The sequence below is a fragment of the Eublepharis macularius genome, chromosome 1 (assembly GCF_028583425.1).
Source record: "Eublepharis macularius isolate TG4126 chromosome 1, MPM_Emac_v1.0, whole genome shotgun sequence".
In the NCBI taxonomy this organism is placed as follows: Eukaryota; Metazoa; Chordata; class Lepidosauria; order Squamata; family Eublepharidae; genus Eublepharis; species Eublepharis macularius.
Genome location: NC_072790.1, coordinates 13,465,816 through 13,481,231, shown reverse-complemented (window position 1 = coordinate 13,481,231; position 15,416 = coordinate 13,465,816). Strand labels below are relative to the sequence as shown.

General features: G+C 47.2%; 1 protein-coding gene across 2 annotated transcripts in view; it reads left to right on the top strand.

Annotated features, from left to right (window-relative positions):
- Window positions 1–15,416, top strand: part of PLCB4 (phospholipase C beta 4) — a 263,529-nt gene that overhangs the window by 148,215 nt on the left and 99,898 nt on the right. For both annotated transcript variants that reach the window (XM_054975769.1, XM_054975775.1), the window contains 2 exons: window positions 3,538–3,617; window positions 8,559–8,612. In XM_054975769.1, coding sequence (XP_054831744.1) covers window positions 3,538–3,617; window positions 8,559–8,612 — 134 coding nt within the window. The remainder of the gene's footprint in view (window positions 1–3,537; window positions 3,618–8,558; window positions 8,613–15,416) is intronic.

The following is a 15,416-nucleotide window of genomic DNA, read 5'->3' as shown; positions in this document are numbered from 1 at the left end:
TGCGTTTGTAAATAAAGCAACTATGATCATGCCTGGTCAGTCTGTTGTACCATCTCTTATCCAAAGGCCACTCGAACTTCTCACTGCTTGAAATGGTTTCGCCACAACAATAGTCCCAGTCCCAGACTGTAAATAATGGTTTGTGATCTTTTCAGTCACACATGAGCACGTGAAGCTGCCTTGAACTGAACCAGACCATCAGTCCATTAAAGTCTCCTCCTACGGGCAGTGGCCTTCCAGGGTCTCGGGCGGAGGTCTTTCACATCACCTCCTGCCTGGTCCTTTCAGCTGGAGCTGTCGGGGACTGAACCTGGGACCTTCTGCACGCTGTGCAGATGCTCAGCCTTTGAGCCACGGCCTCTGCTTTAATTCGAAGTAATGGGGCTCACCTTTCATCTCAGATTTTTGCAAACAATCTTAGCTTGTAACATGAGACCTGCTTGATTTCTGGATGTACCTTTCTTTTCCCCGCCTGTCTCCCTTTCCCTTGTCTCATCTTCTCTTGAAACTAAAAATGGCGATTGTGGCTCTGTGGTGGTGTATTTTAAGTGTAATGATGACCTAGCTGTATGTTGAAGCAACTTTTTGTTAGGTTGGTATGTACTAGTTAAAACTATATACCTCTCACTTTGATGTTACATTAGGTTTTGAAGTGAACAGTAAATGAGAAGTTACATTGCACTGCAGTTTTCTATATGTCTCTTCGTTTAACACCTGATTTGATCTCTTGGTTAACCCTCCACCCCACCCCATAAGACAATTAGACCTGACATTTTAAGGAACTCAAGCTGATACATTTGTTTTAAAAAGCTTGAAACCAAGGAGTTGCATAATTCAAGGATTCAAGTTTAATTATAACCTTGATTTGAAAACTTGGCAGCTCTTTAACTCTGCCCCAATAGTTAAGCTGTAATGGAGAAAATGAGAGCAAGTCATGTCAGTTTTCCCTAAGTGATTGGTAAAAGAACATGAGGTCTATATCCAAGGCAGGTGTTTAGGGTATTGTGTTAAAACATCTTGCGCAATAAGTCTGATCAAAGTCAGCTTTGTGGAGGGCTTTCAGGTCGCTAGCCATGTTGGTCTGCCGTAAAACAGGGGGATTTGAGTCCAGTGGCACTTCAGAGATCAACAAGATTTCCAGGGTACCAGCCTTCGAGCCAAAGCTCCTTTCTTCGGATGCACGTTTGTGTAGGGCTAACTGTGGCTGCGTTGGCATCCAACGTGAAATGTTAACACACCATCTCGTTGCTATCCTTGCTTATTGCTTCAAATCCTGATGGAGTCTTTGTGCATTGTTTCCACCTTGCCCCATCACTTGTCGTATACCGACAAAATCGGTTGTCCTTCATTTCACCATCATTTCAAAAGCTGGGACAGTCGGCCGGCGCTTGGCTAGCTGGCTTCTCACCTTGGCCCCAGCTCCTTTTCGGTATTTTGTATGTCTAGATCTTTGATGCGATAATTGATTTCATTGGTAATCTCTTTCCTGAGCGATGTTATTGGTGGCTTTTGTAGAGGGAAAGAAGCACAACTAATGAGATTTCACCCTTATTGTGTGAAGACACTCACGGTATTGTTTGATCGGATCCCGTTGTAATGAGATTCTGGAGGGGCACCAGGACAGGAGGAACAGATTGAGGTGGTGGAAGAGAGCAGGGCCATTTTCACACTACTAACCTGCTTCCGTGATGTTGCGAAACGTTGTGCAAAAAACACAGAAGATAGCGTCTTCTTGCAAGAGTTTTGTGCGACATCGCACAAAACTCTCGCAAGAAGACACTATCTTCCATGTTTTTTGCACGACGTTTCGCAACATCACGGAAGCAGGTTAGTCGTGTGAAAGTGGCCCAGGTCTTTTTGTGGGCCCTTTCATGTAAATTTTGCTGAGGTGGAAATTAGATCTCATTGTGGAGAAAGGAGTAACGTGACTGTGATGTTTGGTCGTGTAAAAATTTAAGCCTGCATAGATTTTCCTGTAGAAAGCCTCCACTCTTTGCCTCGGGCTGATACCAATGTTAGTGTCAAATTCAAGAACGATATTTGGGGAATTACTTCTTGCTATAAGTGGTATACCAAATGATGGGCCTGATCTTATTGCTGCTTATGGCAACTTTAGTTAAAAATAAAAATAAAACACACTGCAATGGCAGATAAATGGCATCGGGTTCCCTGACCCGAGTCCCTCATCTCTGTGGCTTTTCTGTGGTATATTTTTTTTAAAAAAAAATCCATCCGTTATTAGAATCAGCAATGTTATGTAACTGATTCAAAACCAAACTTACTCGAGTGGTTGCGGCATTTTGTTTGTTGGCTTGGTTTCCCCGCAGGCTTTATTATACCTCCTTTGTTGTGAGGCTGTACTTCTACTGACACCTGGTGGCCTCCCTGTAAAATAAGATCTATGCACACATCCTGTGCTTCTTTCCTTTGAAGTAAAAGTGCTGTCAAGTTTGACGGAGGCTTGTTTCTAAGTGGCTGTACGTAGCTTTGCATCCTCGACTACTCAATTCTGGGGCTTCTTGTACGGTTGCCAGAGGCTATGCTGTAATTAATAAAGGGACTCATTAAGTTCTCACACTTGGTTGTTATTACTAAAGAAGTAGTATTTTCTGTAGCTGGCTAGGTAAGCATCTAAGGACCTGTGTGTGCGTGCATCTTGGAAGAGCTCTCCTGATGTCGGAGGCAGAAAATAAATATCAGGCTTTCAATACTCAGGTTTTCAGTGATGCGAAGAGAGCAAAAAACGGTGGTAACCAAATGAAAGCAGCGTTATGTGGCTTCTAGTGAGAGGAGAGAACAGGTCATTGAATTGAAGGAGAAAGGAGGAGAATAAATGAAGAAAGTTTACAAATCAAATTTGAATTCTGTTGTGGAGGCTCCATTAGGCAAGCAGTAATCCCGGTGTTTGTCCCCATCTGAAATACTTATTTTTATGTTTGTATTATTTATATCCCTTTTTTCTTCCTAATAAGGTCCCAAAGTGGCTTATCACATTCTTTTCCCCGGCTCCACTTTTTCCTCACAACAACTATCTAGGAGGAAAGTAAGGCTGAGAGATTGTGACGGGCCCGAAATCACCTAATTAGCTTCCATGGCAGAGCAGGGAGCTAATAGGTAGAATAATACTGGCCTGTCTTGTGGGATGATCATCAGGGCTACAAGATAATCCACGTGTGAGCCAGCATGGTGTAATGGTTCGAGTATTGGACTAGGATATGGGTTCGAATCCCTACTCTGACATGGAAGCTTGCTGGGTTATCTTGAGCTAGTCACGTGCTCTCAGTCAAACCTGCCTCACAGGGTTGTTGTAAGGATAAAATGGAGGAACCGCTTAAGCTGTTTGTGTCCCTGTAAGGGATAAAAGTAGGGTATAAATATCCAAATAAATAAAATAAAGAAAGCTTCCAAGAGCTATGTGATAATTATTATTGGCCTTTATAAAGCTCCATGGAGAGGCAGCTTGCTTTAGTTAGAAACTGCTCCTGTTGTTGTTTTTGGCATTTCCCAGAGCTGACCATTTAATCTCTTGTCTTCCAGCAATGGGTCGATGGACTCCGAGCAATCATCCGTAACTTTAGAGCTAACAATGTCTGTCCAATGACCTGTCTCAAGAAACAGTAAGTCTTTTCTTCCTTTGTTTCTGGCCACATATTTTCGTTCCTGGCTACATATGATTTCAAAAAAAGAATTCCTTTCCTTACTTGGTCCAGAAAGAGATAATATCTGGGAAGTTTGCAGGAGACATTCCCCTCAGATGCAAACATCCATGAGAAATGTGGTGTTAATTTATTGTTCATATTTTCCCCCACAAATAAAAGAGTTCTCAAAGTCAAACATACTCTCATGGAGAGAGTTCATGGGTAGATGAATAATCTGTTGAGTGATTCTGTTGTAGCTCTTGGCCTTGGCTAAACTTTCCCTGGTAGGAGGGAGAACAATTCCCCAGTTAAGCACAAATGTTCTTACCGAAAGGAGACCCATCACTCTGACGGGCAAATAACTGCACCCTCCAGAGGCACAGTATGGAGAAGGGGACAAGCCTCTGGCGATGGGCATACCTTTTTCCAAGTAGAGAGAATAATATTAATAATGTTTTTATACAGTACAACATTCTGAGCTTTCTCAGAGAAACAACAACAACCTGACTTAGAGAGAGCTGAGGAAAAACAAGTCAGTTAGGGGATGAGCCTCTAACTAGTTTGGAAAGTTGCCCTCACTAGCGCACCAGCCTACACGGCACGGTAGTTTCAGAATGCTGGACTAGGAGCTGGAAGGCCTGCTGGCTCCAGTTAAGAACATAAGAACATAAGCAAAGCCATGTTGGATCAGGCCAGTGGCCCATCCAGTCCAACATTCTGTCACACACAGTGGCTAGAAATCCGGTGCCATCTAAAGGACTGTCAGTGAGGCCAGGACACCAGAAGCCCTCCCACTGCCTTCCTTCCAGCACCAAGACAACAGAGCACCACCTCCCCACAAAGAGAATACCATCTATCTCCTGTGGCTAATAGCCACTGATGGACCTCTGCTCCATATATTTGTCCAGTCCCCTCTTGAAGCTGGCAATGCTTGTAGCTGCCACCACCTCCTGTGGCAACGAATTCCATGTGTTTATCACCCTTTGTGTAAAGTAGTATTTTCTTCTATCTGTTCTAACCCGACTGCTCAATAATTTCATAGAGTGCCCACGAGTTCTTGTATTGTGAGAAAGGGAGAAAAACACATCTTTCTCGACCTTCTCTAACCCGTGCATTATCTTGTAAACCTCTATCATGTCTCCCCTCAGTCGTCTTTTCTCCAGGCTAAAGAGCCCCAAGCGCCTCAATCTTTCCTCATAGGGAAAGTGTTCCAACCCTTTAATCATTTTAGTTGCCCTTCTCTGTACTTTTTCCAGTGCTATGATATCTTTTTTAAGGTGTGGCGACCAGAACTGTACACAGTACTCCAAATGAGGCCTCACCATCGATTTATACAGAGGCATTATGATACCGGCTGATTTGTTTTCAATCCCTTTCCTAATAACCCCTAGCATAGCATTAGCTTTTTTTATGGCAGTCGCACACTGTGCTGATGTTTTTAGTGAGTTATCTATCATGACTCCAAGATCTCTCTCTTGGTCAGTCTCCGCCAGTTCAGACCCCATCAACTTGTATTTATATTTTGGATTTTTGGTTCCAATGTGCATTACTTTGCACTTGGCTACATTGAACCTCATTTGCCACATGGATGCCCACTCTTCTAGCCTCGACAGATCCCTTTGGAGTGCCTCACAATCCTCTCTGGCTTTCACCACCCTGAACAATTTCGTGTCATCTGCACGGAGTTCCCTGCTCACTCTGCAGAGAATGCTCTGGGGAGTGACCTTGGGCCAGTCGCACTCTCTCGGCCTAAGCTACCTCACAGGGTGGTTGTGAGGATCGAGTGGGAGAAGGGGGAACTATTGTGCCACCCCCAAGACCCCTGGAGGGAAGGGGTTGAGGGGGTAGCATCCTGGGGCACACCTGCGGCTCCTCCTCTCGCACCACCTCCTGCTTCTCTCTGGAACGCCTGCAGCTGGACTCTGAAGGAACCAGGGAAGAGGCTCCGACGGTTTTCTCCTCCAGTTCCTCAAGCATCTTCGTGACCTTCTGGGTCCCTGGGATGAGCTTTGAGCCAGAAATCTCTCTTCCCCCCCAAATTTCCCCCCCAAACACCTCACAGCAGCAGCAGGACGAGCAACGTCAGCAGCAGACCCCTGTATAGTGCCAGCGCTCCAGCTGCAGCCGCAGTGAAGGGGGCCTTTAAGCAAGGCTTCTTCAGTGGAGCACCCGAGACAGAGGCTGTGGGGCAAGTGGCCTCCGCACAGGCTGGGAAAAAGCCTGTAGCCCTCCCTCTCTACTTGGCCGTGCTCTTCTTCTGCCTCCCCTTCCCTCCATGGTTCCTCTGCACCCCTCTACTTTCGCTCATTCTGTTCCCTGTCCGACCAGCTGTAGCCCACACGTTTTTTCAAACCCCCTTCACTTTTGAGAGCGTTTGTAAAACAAACAACACCTACCATTTTTTTAAAAAAAAAATTAAAAACAGGGTTTGACTTCCTACTCTAAAAGCTGGTTGACTTTTGTGGCTCTAACCTGGATATGAAAATGTGATCTCTTTTTAAGAACATTATTTAGATGATGCTATTAATTCTAACCAGGGCTTTTTTTCTCGGAAAAGAGGTGGTGGAACTCAGTGGGTTGCCCTCGGAGAAAATGGTCACATGGCTGGTGGCCCCGCCCCCTGATCTCCAGACAGAGGGGAGTTGAGATTGCCCTCCGCGCCGCACCAGCGGCACGGAGGGCAATCTCAACTCCCCTCTGTCTGGAGATCAGGGGGCGGGGCCACCAGCCATGTGACCATTTTCTAGAGGTTCCGGAACTCCATTCCCCCGCATTCCCCCTGAAAAAAAGCCCCGATTCTAACTACTCTAACAGGGAAGCTTAACTCCCCCCGCTGCCCCCATCAAGCAACTCCCTTTCTGGAAAGTAGGAAGCCAAAGGTCAGCCTCCAAAAACCCTACTTTTTCTGCACCCCTTCTGCTTCAATGAAGCCAAGTTCAAGGTCAACCAAGTATTTTTTTTAATAGAACAACTATTGCTCCTGTTTATTTTTTAAACAACACCTCTTCTTATGTCTACCACAAGCCTATTTAGGGGGAAACTGTGTGCCCTGTGCTGAAAATTATTTTGTTTTTTTAATATCTACCACCTCACCTATTGTTAACGATGATTAAAACAAAATAAGAAATTTCCTTCTGAACAATTAACCAACAGGAACACCCTAAAACTCCACTAAATCAACAAGCAACACACAGAGCAGCAGCCTGCAACCGCCCCCGCCCCACCCCAAGCAATAACAAGCTAAACCAACAAGGAACACATCAGGTCCTCACTGAAAGCAAGTTAAACCAGCAAAGAAGGAAAATAGCAAGCAACAATTCTCTCCCCAAGCAGTAAGCTTCTAAAGTTAATGTGCAGTGCAGCACAAAACACAGAGCACAGCAGAACACAACTCAACAAAGGCAACACACAAAGCAAACAGAAGCTTCACCCCCAAAGCAATAACAACCACTCAGCTCTCTCACCTGTTTACCTGGAAGACCTGTGAAGGAGAGAGAAAGGAAGGAGAAAAAAGCTCCAGCAACCTGTAAAATGGCTGCCCCATAATTCCCCAACAATCACCCAAATATTTCTGGATTATTCAGGAATGCATTTATCAGCATACGCAAGATTCCTGAATATACCTGAAAAATACTGGTAAGGTAATCCTTGGGTATATTTTCTGTTGTGATATACCAAATGGAACGCCTCTATTAGCCGCCTTGGTCCATTGCTCCTTTTTCTTCTCTCTCATTTGAACCCGCTGAAGATTAGGATTGTTTGGTGCCCATACTCTCCCAGCTGGCGGGGTGGGGGACCTGGTACTCACTGGCAGGATGATCTTGGTATATGCACAAAGCACATGTGCACTCCTGGCCTCAAGGCAGTAACATCACTTCTGGAAATGACATCATCGCATTTGTCCTTTGGGGGACAAAATTGATCCCAAAATGCGTGGGAGTAGTCCTGCACGAAGCCTGATGACATCACTTCCGGAAGTGATGTCATTATGCCCTGCCCTGAGCATACTCTCTGCTCACTTACAACCTCCCACCAATCACCAGTGTTTGGCGGGTAAACGGGTGGGCATCTGGGAAGCCTAGTTAAGAGGCTGCCTATTTTCAAAGTTTTGAACACTTTAAACAAATTAGATCTTCAAGAAAACTAGAATCTGGTCATCAGTTCTGAAGAAAGTTGATGCGGCTAGACTAGAAATCTTTCTAGTGTGGTTGAAGTATGTCTTCATTTTGGCGTGCTTGTTGCTCTCCCCCGGGATCTTGGTCTGGCTTGGGGGCAGGGGGGGACTCCAGTTCCTGGACACTGGCTATAAATAGGAAATAGGCTCCAAGTCTGGTTGTTAAAGGTGCAAGGAACTGTGCAGTCTTCCAAGTATCCCACATGGCAAAGCGCAGAGAAATTTTGGGCCTTAGGGGCAAAGAAGCTGTGCAGTCCTGGAACTTTCTAACCAAGCTCCAGAGTATTTCCTGACCAGAAAAGTTCAGGCAACATCTCTTTTCATATAATTAAGTCCTTCCACCCGTCCTTCCCCTGGGACCATAGGCAGGGTTATGGGCGGAGTTCTCATCAGGAACTTAGGCTGGGAGAGGGAAGGTATTAAAAGTTCCTCCCTCATTGAACACGCAGTTCCCTCATGGAATATGGAGACGTTTTTAGGGTAATTGAAAATTGTAAACATTTGGATCTGCTCTAAGTAGAAAGTTGCAAACGTTTACTCGTCATTTTTATAGGGCATCCCGTTCATTTTGCTCCATATGAAATCTCATTTTATACATTTTATACATGTATAAAATGAAGTCTCATTTTATACATTGCAGTAGATGTATGGAAAGCCACACAGGTTTGTTCCTGACTCCCCCCGCCCTTCTAGCTGTTTTCCTCCTGTGGAATACATTTACATAATTATTTTCTCTTATATTTTAGCTGGATGAAACTGGCGTTTCTGACTAACACCAACAGCAAGATTCCAGTTAGGAGGTAAGTGCAGTTGCTGTTTCGCGATGTGCCCAGCAAGTATTGTACAGTTGCATCATACTTTAAAATATGTGCTTACTTATTTAAGTAAGTTAAGATGTTCTTGTCTTGGCATACACTGTTCAGTGATTTTGGTGCTTTCTAGATCGATGTGGTGTCTCTTGGTTTCTTGGTTAGCTTTGGAAGTATCAATATGAAAACAGTTCTTTCCTCCTACGCATTTCCTAGGGGTCCCCCCCCCCCAGGAGCCTCATTATTTCTGGCAGAAGGTGAGAAAAACCTAACAGAAATCACCTCCAGATTCCTCTTACTGGCTGCAGCCTCGGGTGCTCTATGTCTTTTCCCTGACGCCATCTTTTTTTTTTTGAATAAATAATTTTTATTCAATTTTAGAACTGTAACAATAATCAAACAACAAACCAATATAATACAAATATATATAATATTTGCATTTACAAATATTAACACGGTGCTTCAACTTTAATACATCAATAATGAGTGGTGTGAAGAGGGAGGTTGCAGATCTCTTGCTTCTATGTATTCATAAAATGGGATCCATTTTTCCCAGAAGTTTGATCCCGAAGATTGATATTCTGACTGATGTAGGTTGTCAGTTACTTTTTCCATTATCAAATGGTTCCAGAATTTTGTAAACCAAAGTTCTGTAGTAGGTGGAGACTGGTCTTTCCATTTGGTTGCTATTGCACTCCTAGCTGCCACCAGGAGAGAGTTGATAAGGTCTCTTCTAACGTTTGGGATTGATGTCTGATCATATTTTCTTACAGAGGTGGAATTTATGTTAGTGTTATAATAGCTATGGGTGTGGACTAAAAAAATGGTATTCTTCGTATTCTGGCATCCGGAATACCGTATATATTCCTGATGTTCGGGTCAAAAATTACCAGTTTCTTATTTGGGTCCAGATTTTATTCAGGAATCCGACCATATTTGACTTCATGGTTCCCTGTGGGGAAATCTTTCTGGGGCATTGGAGGAGCAGTTTTTCAAGCCAACTATACCAAAATGGCAAGGAACCTAGTCCTGCCTGTCCACTCCAGACCCCCCCAAGTTCCAAGTCAGTTGAGTCGAGGGGCCCAATTCTATTGGCCCCTGAACAAAGCACCCCCAGCTACTTTCCATTGTATTCTTGGGTATTCTGCAGGGCACAGAGAAGCCTTTTCCAAACACACAAAAGGAGCCACTGGCCAAAAGTCTCCCAATGCAACACTACCGACAAAGCCCAACAGAGCCCATGTCAAATCAGAGAATGCCAGCAGAACCAACTGAAGCTAGGGGGGAAGCCCAACAGAACCAGTGTCACTCATGGAAGCCAGACAGAACCCAGGGCTCATGTTGTAACACAACAGAACCAACATCAAAGCAGCAGAACCAATCTGGCAATAGCACAGCCTGCCAGATCTTGCAATGGCAGACACAAACAGACACCCACACACAGTTAGTTAGTATGCTTCCCTGATGTCCTCCATCTCCAGGGACAACGAGGGGCCATGGGAGAATACTGCCAAAAAGGAGAGACAGTAGGGTACAACGTAAGAGCTCTCTCAGCTTGCAAATGCTCCAGCTGCTGAGAGAGCTTGGCTGATTCCGCACACGTTGGATAATGCACTTTCAATGCACTTTAGCAATCGTTTGGAAGTGGATTTTTTGTTTCGCACACGAAAAATTCAATTCCAAATGATCTCTGAAGAGGATTGGACGTGCATTATCCAACGTGTGCGGAATCAGCCCTTGTCTCTCAAGCTGGCCTGTCGGTTTGACAAGGCTGCCTTTGGTGTGTGGATCTCACACAGTTACCGGCTTGTACGTTCTGTGCTCGGTAGGACATTGCAGTTGGGACTCAGTTCCCTCTAGCAACCTCCCCACTGACATGGGCACTCCTGGAACGAAGTCTCCATGTCCTGTGCATGAGTCCAAAAGGGCAGCCTTCTTCCTCCGAAGCGTTTGGATCAAGGACGCTGATCAGGTGGTGCTGCCGCATGCTTGCCAGACCTGCTTCGGGCACAGCTGATGGGGGTAGCCTTCGTGCCGCACAAGAAGTGGCTCACGAGATGCCAGAATTCGTGAGTCACAGCATCCAGTGGGGATCCTCTGCAGGACCCAAACCCAGCATGTCTCTCACCATGAGGTAAAGCTTGCAGGCTGCCAAGGATAGGTGCGGAAGGCCGCTTGCACTGCCATTGCCCAGAGGTTGGTGCTGCTGTTGGTCACTGTTTAGCTCCTGGTGTCATCCCTGCCTACCCACCCACTAATTGCTTCCAGATGGCAGCAGAGATGTTTGCTGAGCAGCACACCTTGTCAAGGACCTCAGCGTGGACCAAAGATTATGGTGGTCGGCCTGGCAGCCCCCATCTCAACCTACCTCGTGCAAATGGTCTCCCCCCCCCCCCGAACATCCTCGGGTTGCCAGCAGTGTGCAGTCAGGAAGAGGTACATACGCTGTGACTGAGGGCAGGTCCAGAGGTCAGGTGTGAAGTGTACAAATCTCCCACTATCACAGGGCAACTGTGCCTTCCCTGACAGGCCTGTAAGGGAGGGCAGCACTGTCCTCCTCAGGGTGGTGTGGGCAGGAGCCATGTAGTGTCTCGGAGCAGCCTGCGGAACCCAGCATGCTTAGCTATGGAAGAGCGTCTAGGGTGATCATCTCACGAGTGATGCGAATGAGCCTCTTCCCTGCTTTCTCCTTTGACATACTAGTGCTAACCCTACCAGGCATCTCCATCAGTGATGCTTGGCTGGTGTCCCTTCCTCAACAGCACCAGCCTCTCCCTCCCTCCCTCCCACCCAAAGAAGCACTGCCTGATGGTGCTTCTTCAAGTGGTTCCTGAGTCGGTATTAGTTTTCCTCGACTAATCCAGGCCCTACACAAGAGGCACTGTCTGTTTGAGGGATTGTCTGTCCTCTGGAAGCAATTTCAGACCGTGGAGGGGTACGGGCACTTACCTCCAGGGCAGCTGTGACACCCCAGAAGCCGCCTCCTGTGAGGGCACCTTGGGGGCACTTCCTCCATCTCTTCTTCTTGCTCCACCTCCTGCCTCTCCTTGGAAGGCCTGCTGCTCAACTCTGAAGGAATCATTGAAGGGTCATCGCCAATCTTCTCCTCCGGTTTCTCCAGCATCCCCTGGGTCTTTGGGGTGTGCATGAGAACTAGATAACTCACATCCCCCAAGTCCACACCAAAAACACCTCATGCTGCTCCTCCCATTGCTGAGTCACAACAGTTGTAGGAGGGGACCCCCAGCCACAAGCCCCTGCATAGTACCAGCACCTACTCGCACCTTTGCGGGCACCATTCCTGCAACGTCTTTTCTTCGGATCACCCAAGCAGAGGCTGGGGTGGTGGAAGGTGTCTGTGTGGCAGGCTTCTGCACAGATGGGAGGAATGCCACAGCCCTCCCACTCACCGCTCCCCTCTGCCCTGCTACTCTTCTGCTTTGTCCCTCCTCCAGGATCCTGCTGGACTCCTTTACTGTTACTCATTCTGTCCCCCATCTGACTATTACTACTTTCACTAAGTAGGCCTAGCTGAGCTGCATCATACTTACTACCACAAATTTTTTATACACCCCCAATTTTTTTGGTTTGTAAAACAACAGCTAGCCAAAAATCAAAACTTTTTTAAAAAAATCAGTGTCTGACCTCCTACTCTAAAAGCTATCTAATAGTTGTGGCTCTAACCTAGGGCTGCTGGGTCCCCTGGTGGGGGATCCCTCCCTCCCTCCCTCTGCCCCTCCACTACTCAACTGGCCGGCAGGGGATAAAGACGGGGGAAGAGGCCTCCCAGATGCGTTCCCGGAACGACATGATGACTTCACTCCTGGAAATGATGTCATCACGCTGCCTCAGGAGCCCTCCCGCTCTTTGCACGGGTCCAATTTGGGGTCCAAATTGACCTCATGTGACGCGCAGGAGCGCTCCTGGGGCCTGTCTGATAACGTCATTCTCCGAGCTGTCATCATCGTGCTGCCCCCAGGAGTATGCAGAGACTAAGAAGAAGGTGAGTACTGGGTCCGCCCCCCCGCCCCCGATCCCATTGGGAGGGTGAAGGGGCCTGGCAACTCTAACCAGGGCCGATTCCAGACGGCCGTCTCCATGCCGAAACGTCGCGTGTCGTCGCGCAGAAAACGCGAAATATCGCATTTTCTTGCGCGAGTTTTGCGCGACGTCGTGCAAAAATCGCTTGAGAAAACGCGATATTTCGCATTTTCCGCGTGATGACGTGCGACGTTTTGGCATGGAGCTGGCCGTCTGGAATCGGCCCTGGGACTTACTAATGTTATTATTTCTAACTACACTAGCAAAAAAACCTTAATTCTTTTTCAAGATTCAAGCAACTTCCTTCTTGAAACCTAGAAGACTAAAGGTCAGACTACAAACACTGTTTTTCTGAACCCCCTGAGGTGGCTGCACCAAAGCCAAGAGCAAAGTCAGCCCTGCAGCCTATTTTTTTTACAGTTCAACTATTACATACTTATTTTTTTAAATAGCACATAGCCTCTTCTTAATGGTCTATCACAAATCACATTAGGGGGAAACTTAATTTGTCGAGTTTTTTGAAAAGGCCTACCACCTCACTTAAATTGAATGTTATTTAAAACTAGCAAAAAATTTTCCTAGAACAATAGAACCTCGACCAACCAACCATAGCACCCCAAAACTCCACTAAACTGACAGATAAAACAACGAGCAAAAAAACCCCCTGATGTCCTGCCAAGAGTAACAACAACCTTTAAATATTAAACTGCGACCAACAGAACAACAAGCAAGCAAAATATCCTGAAGCCCCCCCCCCCAGCCTTTGAATATAAAACTACAAGAACAGCACAATCCAGGCACACCACCAGCAAGCAGGCAAGAAGAAAAACACCCAAGAAATCTGGACCTCCCCAGATTTAAATTTTTTAAAAGCAGCGCAAAATAACCTTTAAAAGTAAACAGCACCAAACTTACACGAAAAGCAGAAAAATAAAATCAAAAGGCCCCCTCCCAGGCAATAGAAAGAATTACAGATTTTTTAAAAAAAACACCGTAACAAATTGTCCTTAACTCACAACTATAATAATCACAACAACAGCAACAACATTTGATTTATTCAGGACAACTTAACACTCACTCAGAGCGGTTTACAAGGATTGACTTTATTATCCCTACAACAAAACACCCTGTGAAGTGAGTGAGGCTGAGAGAGCTCTGAGAGAGTTGTGACTGACCCAAAGTCACCCAGCTGGCTTCAGGTGGAGGAGTGGGGAATCAAACCTGTTTCCCCAGATTAAAGGCTCGCGCTCTTGATCACTACACCGAACTGGCTCTCCACTAGGGTTGCCAGGTCCTTCTGACAGAAGGGGGTGGGGAGACTTGGCATTTACCTTTGGTTTTAATCCTGTGAATATGAAAGCATGCACACTCCCTGCTGCAATGCAATGATGTCACTTCCAGGAAGTGACACCATCATGCTGGCAGCAGGCTTGCTCCCACAATTTGCGCAGGGCCAGTTCAGCCTATTGAGCATCAAAATTGGCGCCTGTTAAGAGCAGGATCATGCCCGTTGCTAGGCAGCATGCCTGCTGTGCTCTTTCCCATGCGGTTCCTTGCCTCCCATGCCCCACACCTTTTCTCTCTGCTGGCCAGGTAAGTATTCATGAGGAACAGAGTCTGGAGCAGGGGTATTGGCAGCCCCACTCACAACCAGTGCACTTCCCCGACCAAAAGGCCAAAGAAATAAAGTATAAAAAGAACCAGGAAGAACCAGGTTAGTCCTCCCCACAACATACAGAATCCACCACCAAATCCCCCCTGCCCCCCCCCAAACTAGGAAAACTGTAAAAGTTTAAAATATTTCAATACAATGGCCATTTCCACCTGCCTGCGGAACATCGCGTGAAAGACCTGGAAGACAACGTTTTCTCGCGCGAAATCGCGCCAGGAAGACGAGGTTATCTGGGAGTTTTGTGTGAAATCGCGTCTTCTTGGCGCGATTTCATGCGAGAAGATGCTGTCTTCCGGGTCTTTCGCGTGATGTTCCACAGGCAGGTAAGTCGTGTGGAGACGGCCATATCTCAAACCAAGACTTCAGGGAATGTCCTCGCCTCGGATTTTGAGGCAAGCAAGCGGCTCCAAGCAGTTCCTCAGTTGGCCAAGCAGGCAGCAGAAATCCAGTAATCCATGGAGGAGGGGCTCCCAGAGCAGACAGGTGCAAGAGCCCTCAGCAGCACCCTCCAGAAATCTCACACTATAAAATGGAGGTCTGCTGCCTCCATTGTTCAAGCTCATGCTTTTTAAGAATTTGAAAAAGGCTATCCTGTAAAAGAATCACTTTGAGATTGTAAAGATCCCTGGTAGGGCTGGCTCCACCGTTGCTGGCGCCTGAGGCAGCTTAAGGGTGCTGTTGCACGCACGTGCGCACGGACGTCGGCTGGCACACGCACAGGCCTCCTGTTCAGTTGCTCTGCGGGCCAGGCACAGCCGGCCATCCTGGTCGCCAGCTGTGCCTGGGCCCACACAGCAGCTGAACGGGAGGCTGCCCACTTAGCTGCCCCATGCTGCCGCCGCCAGCACGCACTCCTGGCCAGGTGCAGCAGCTGCGGGCCAGGTGTGGCAGGCGGCCAGGGCGGTGCAGGGTGGCGTGCAACCTTCCAGCCCTCCGGCTCAGATGCTTCACGTGCCGCCCCAGCCGCCTGCTGCATCTGGGCCGCAACTGTGTGCCAGCGGTGGCGGCAGCACAGAACAACTGGGTGGGAGGGCTGGGAGGCTGCCCACTCAGTGTCCCCGTGCTGCCACCGCCAGCATGCG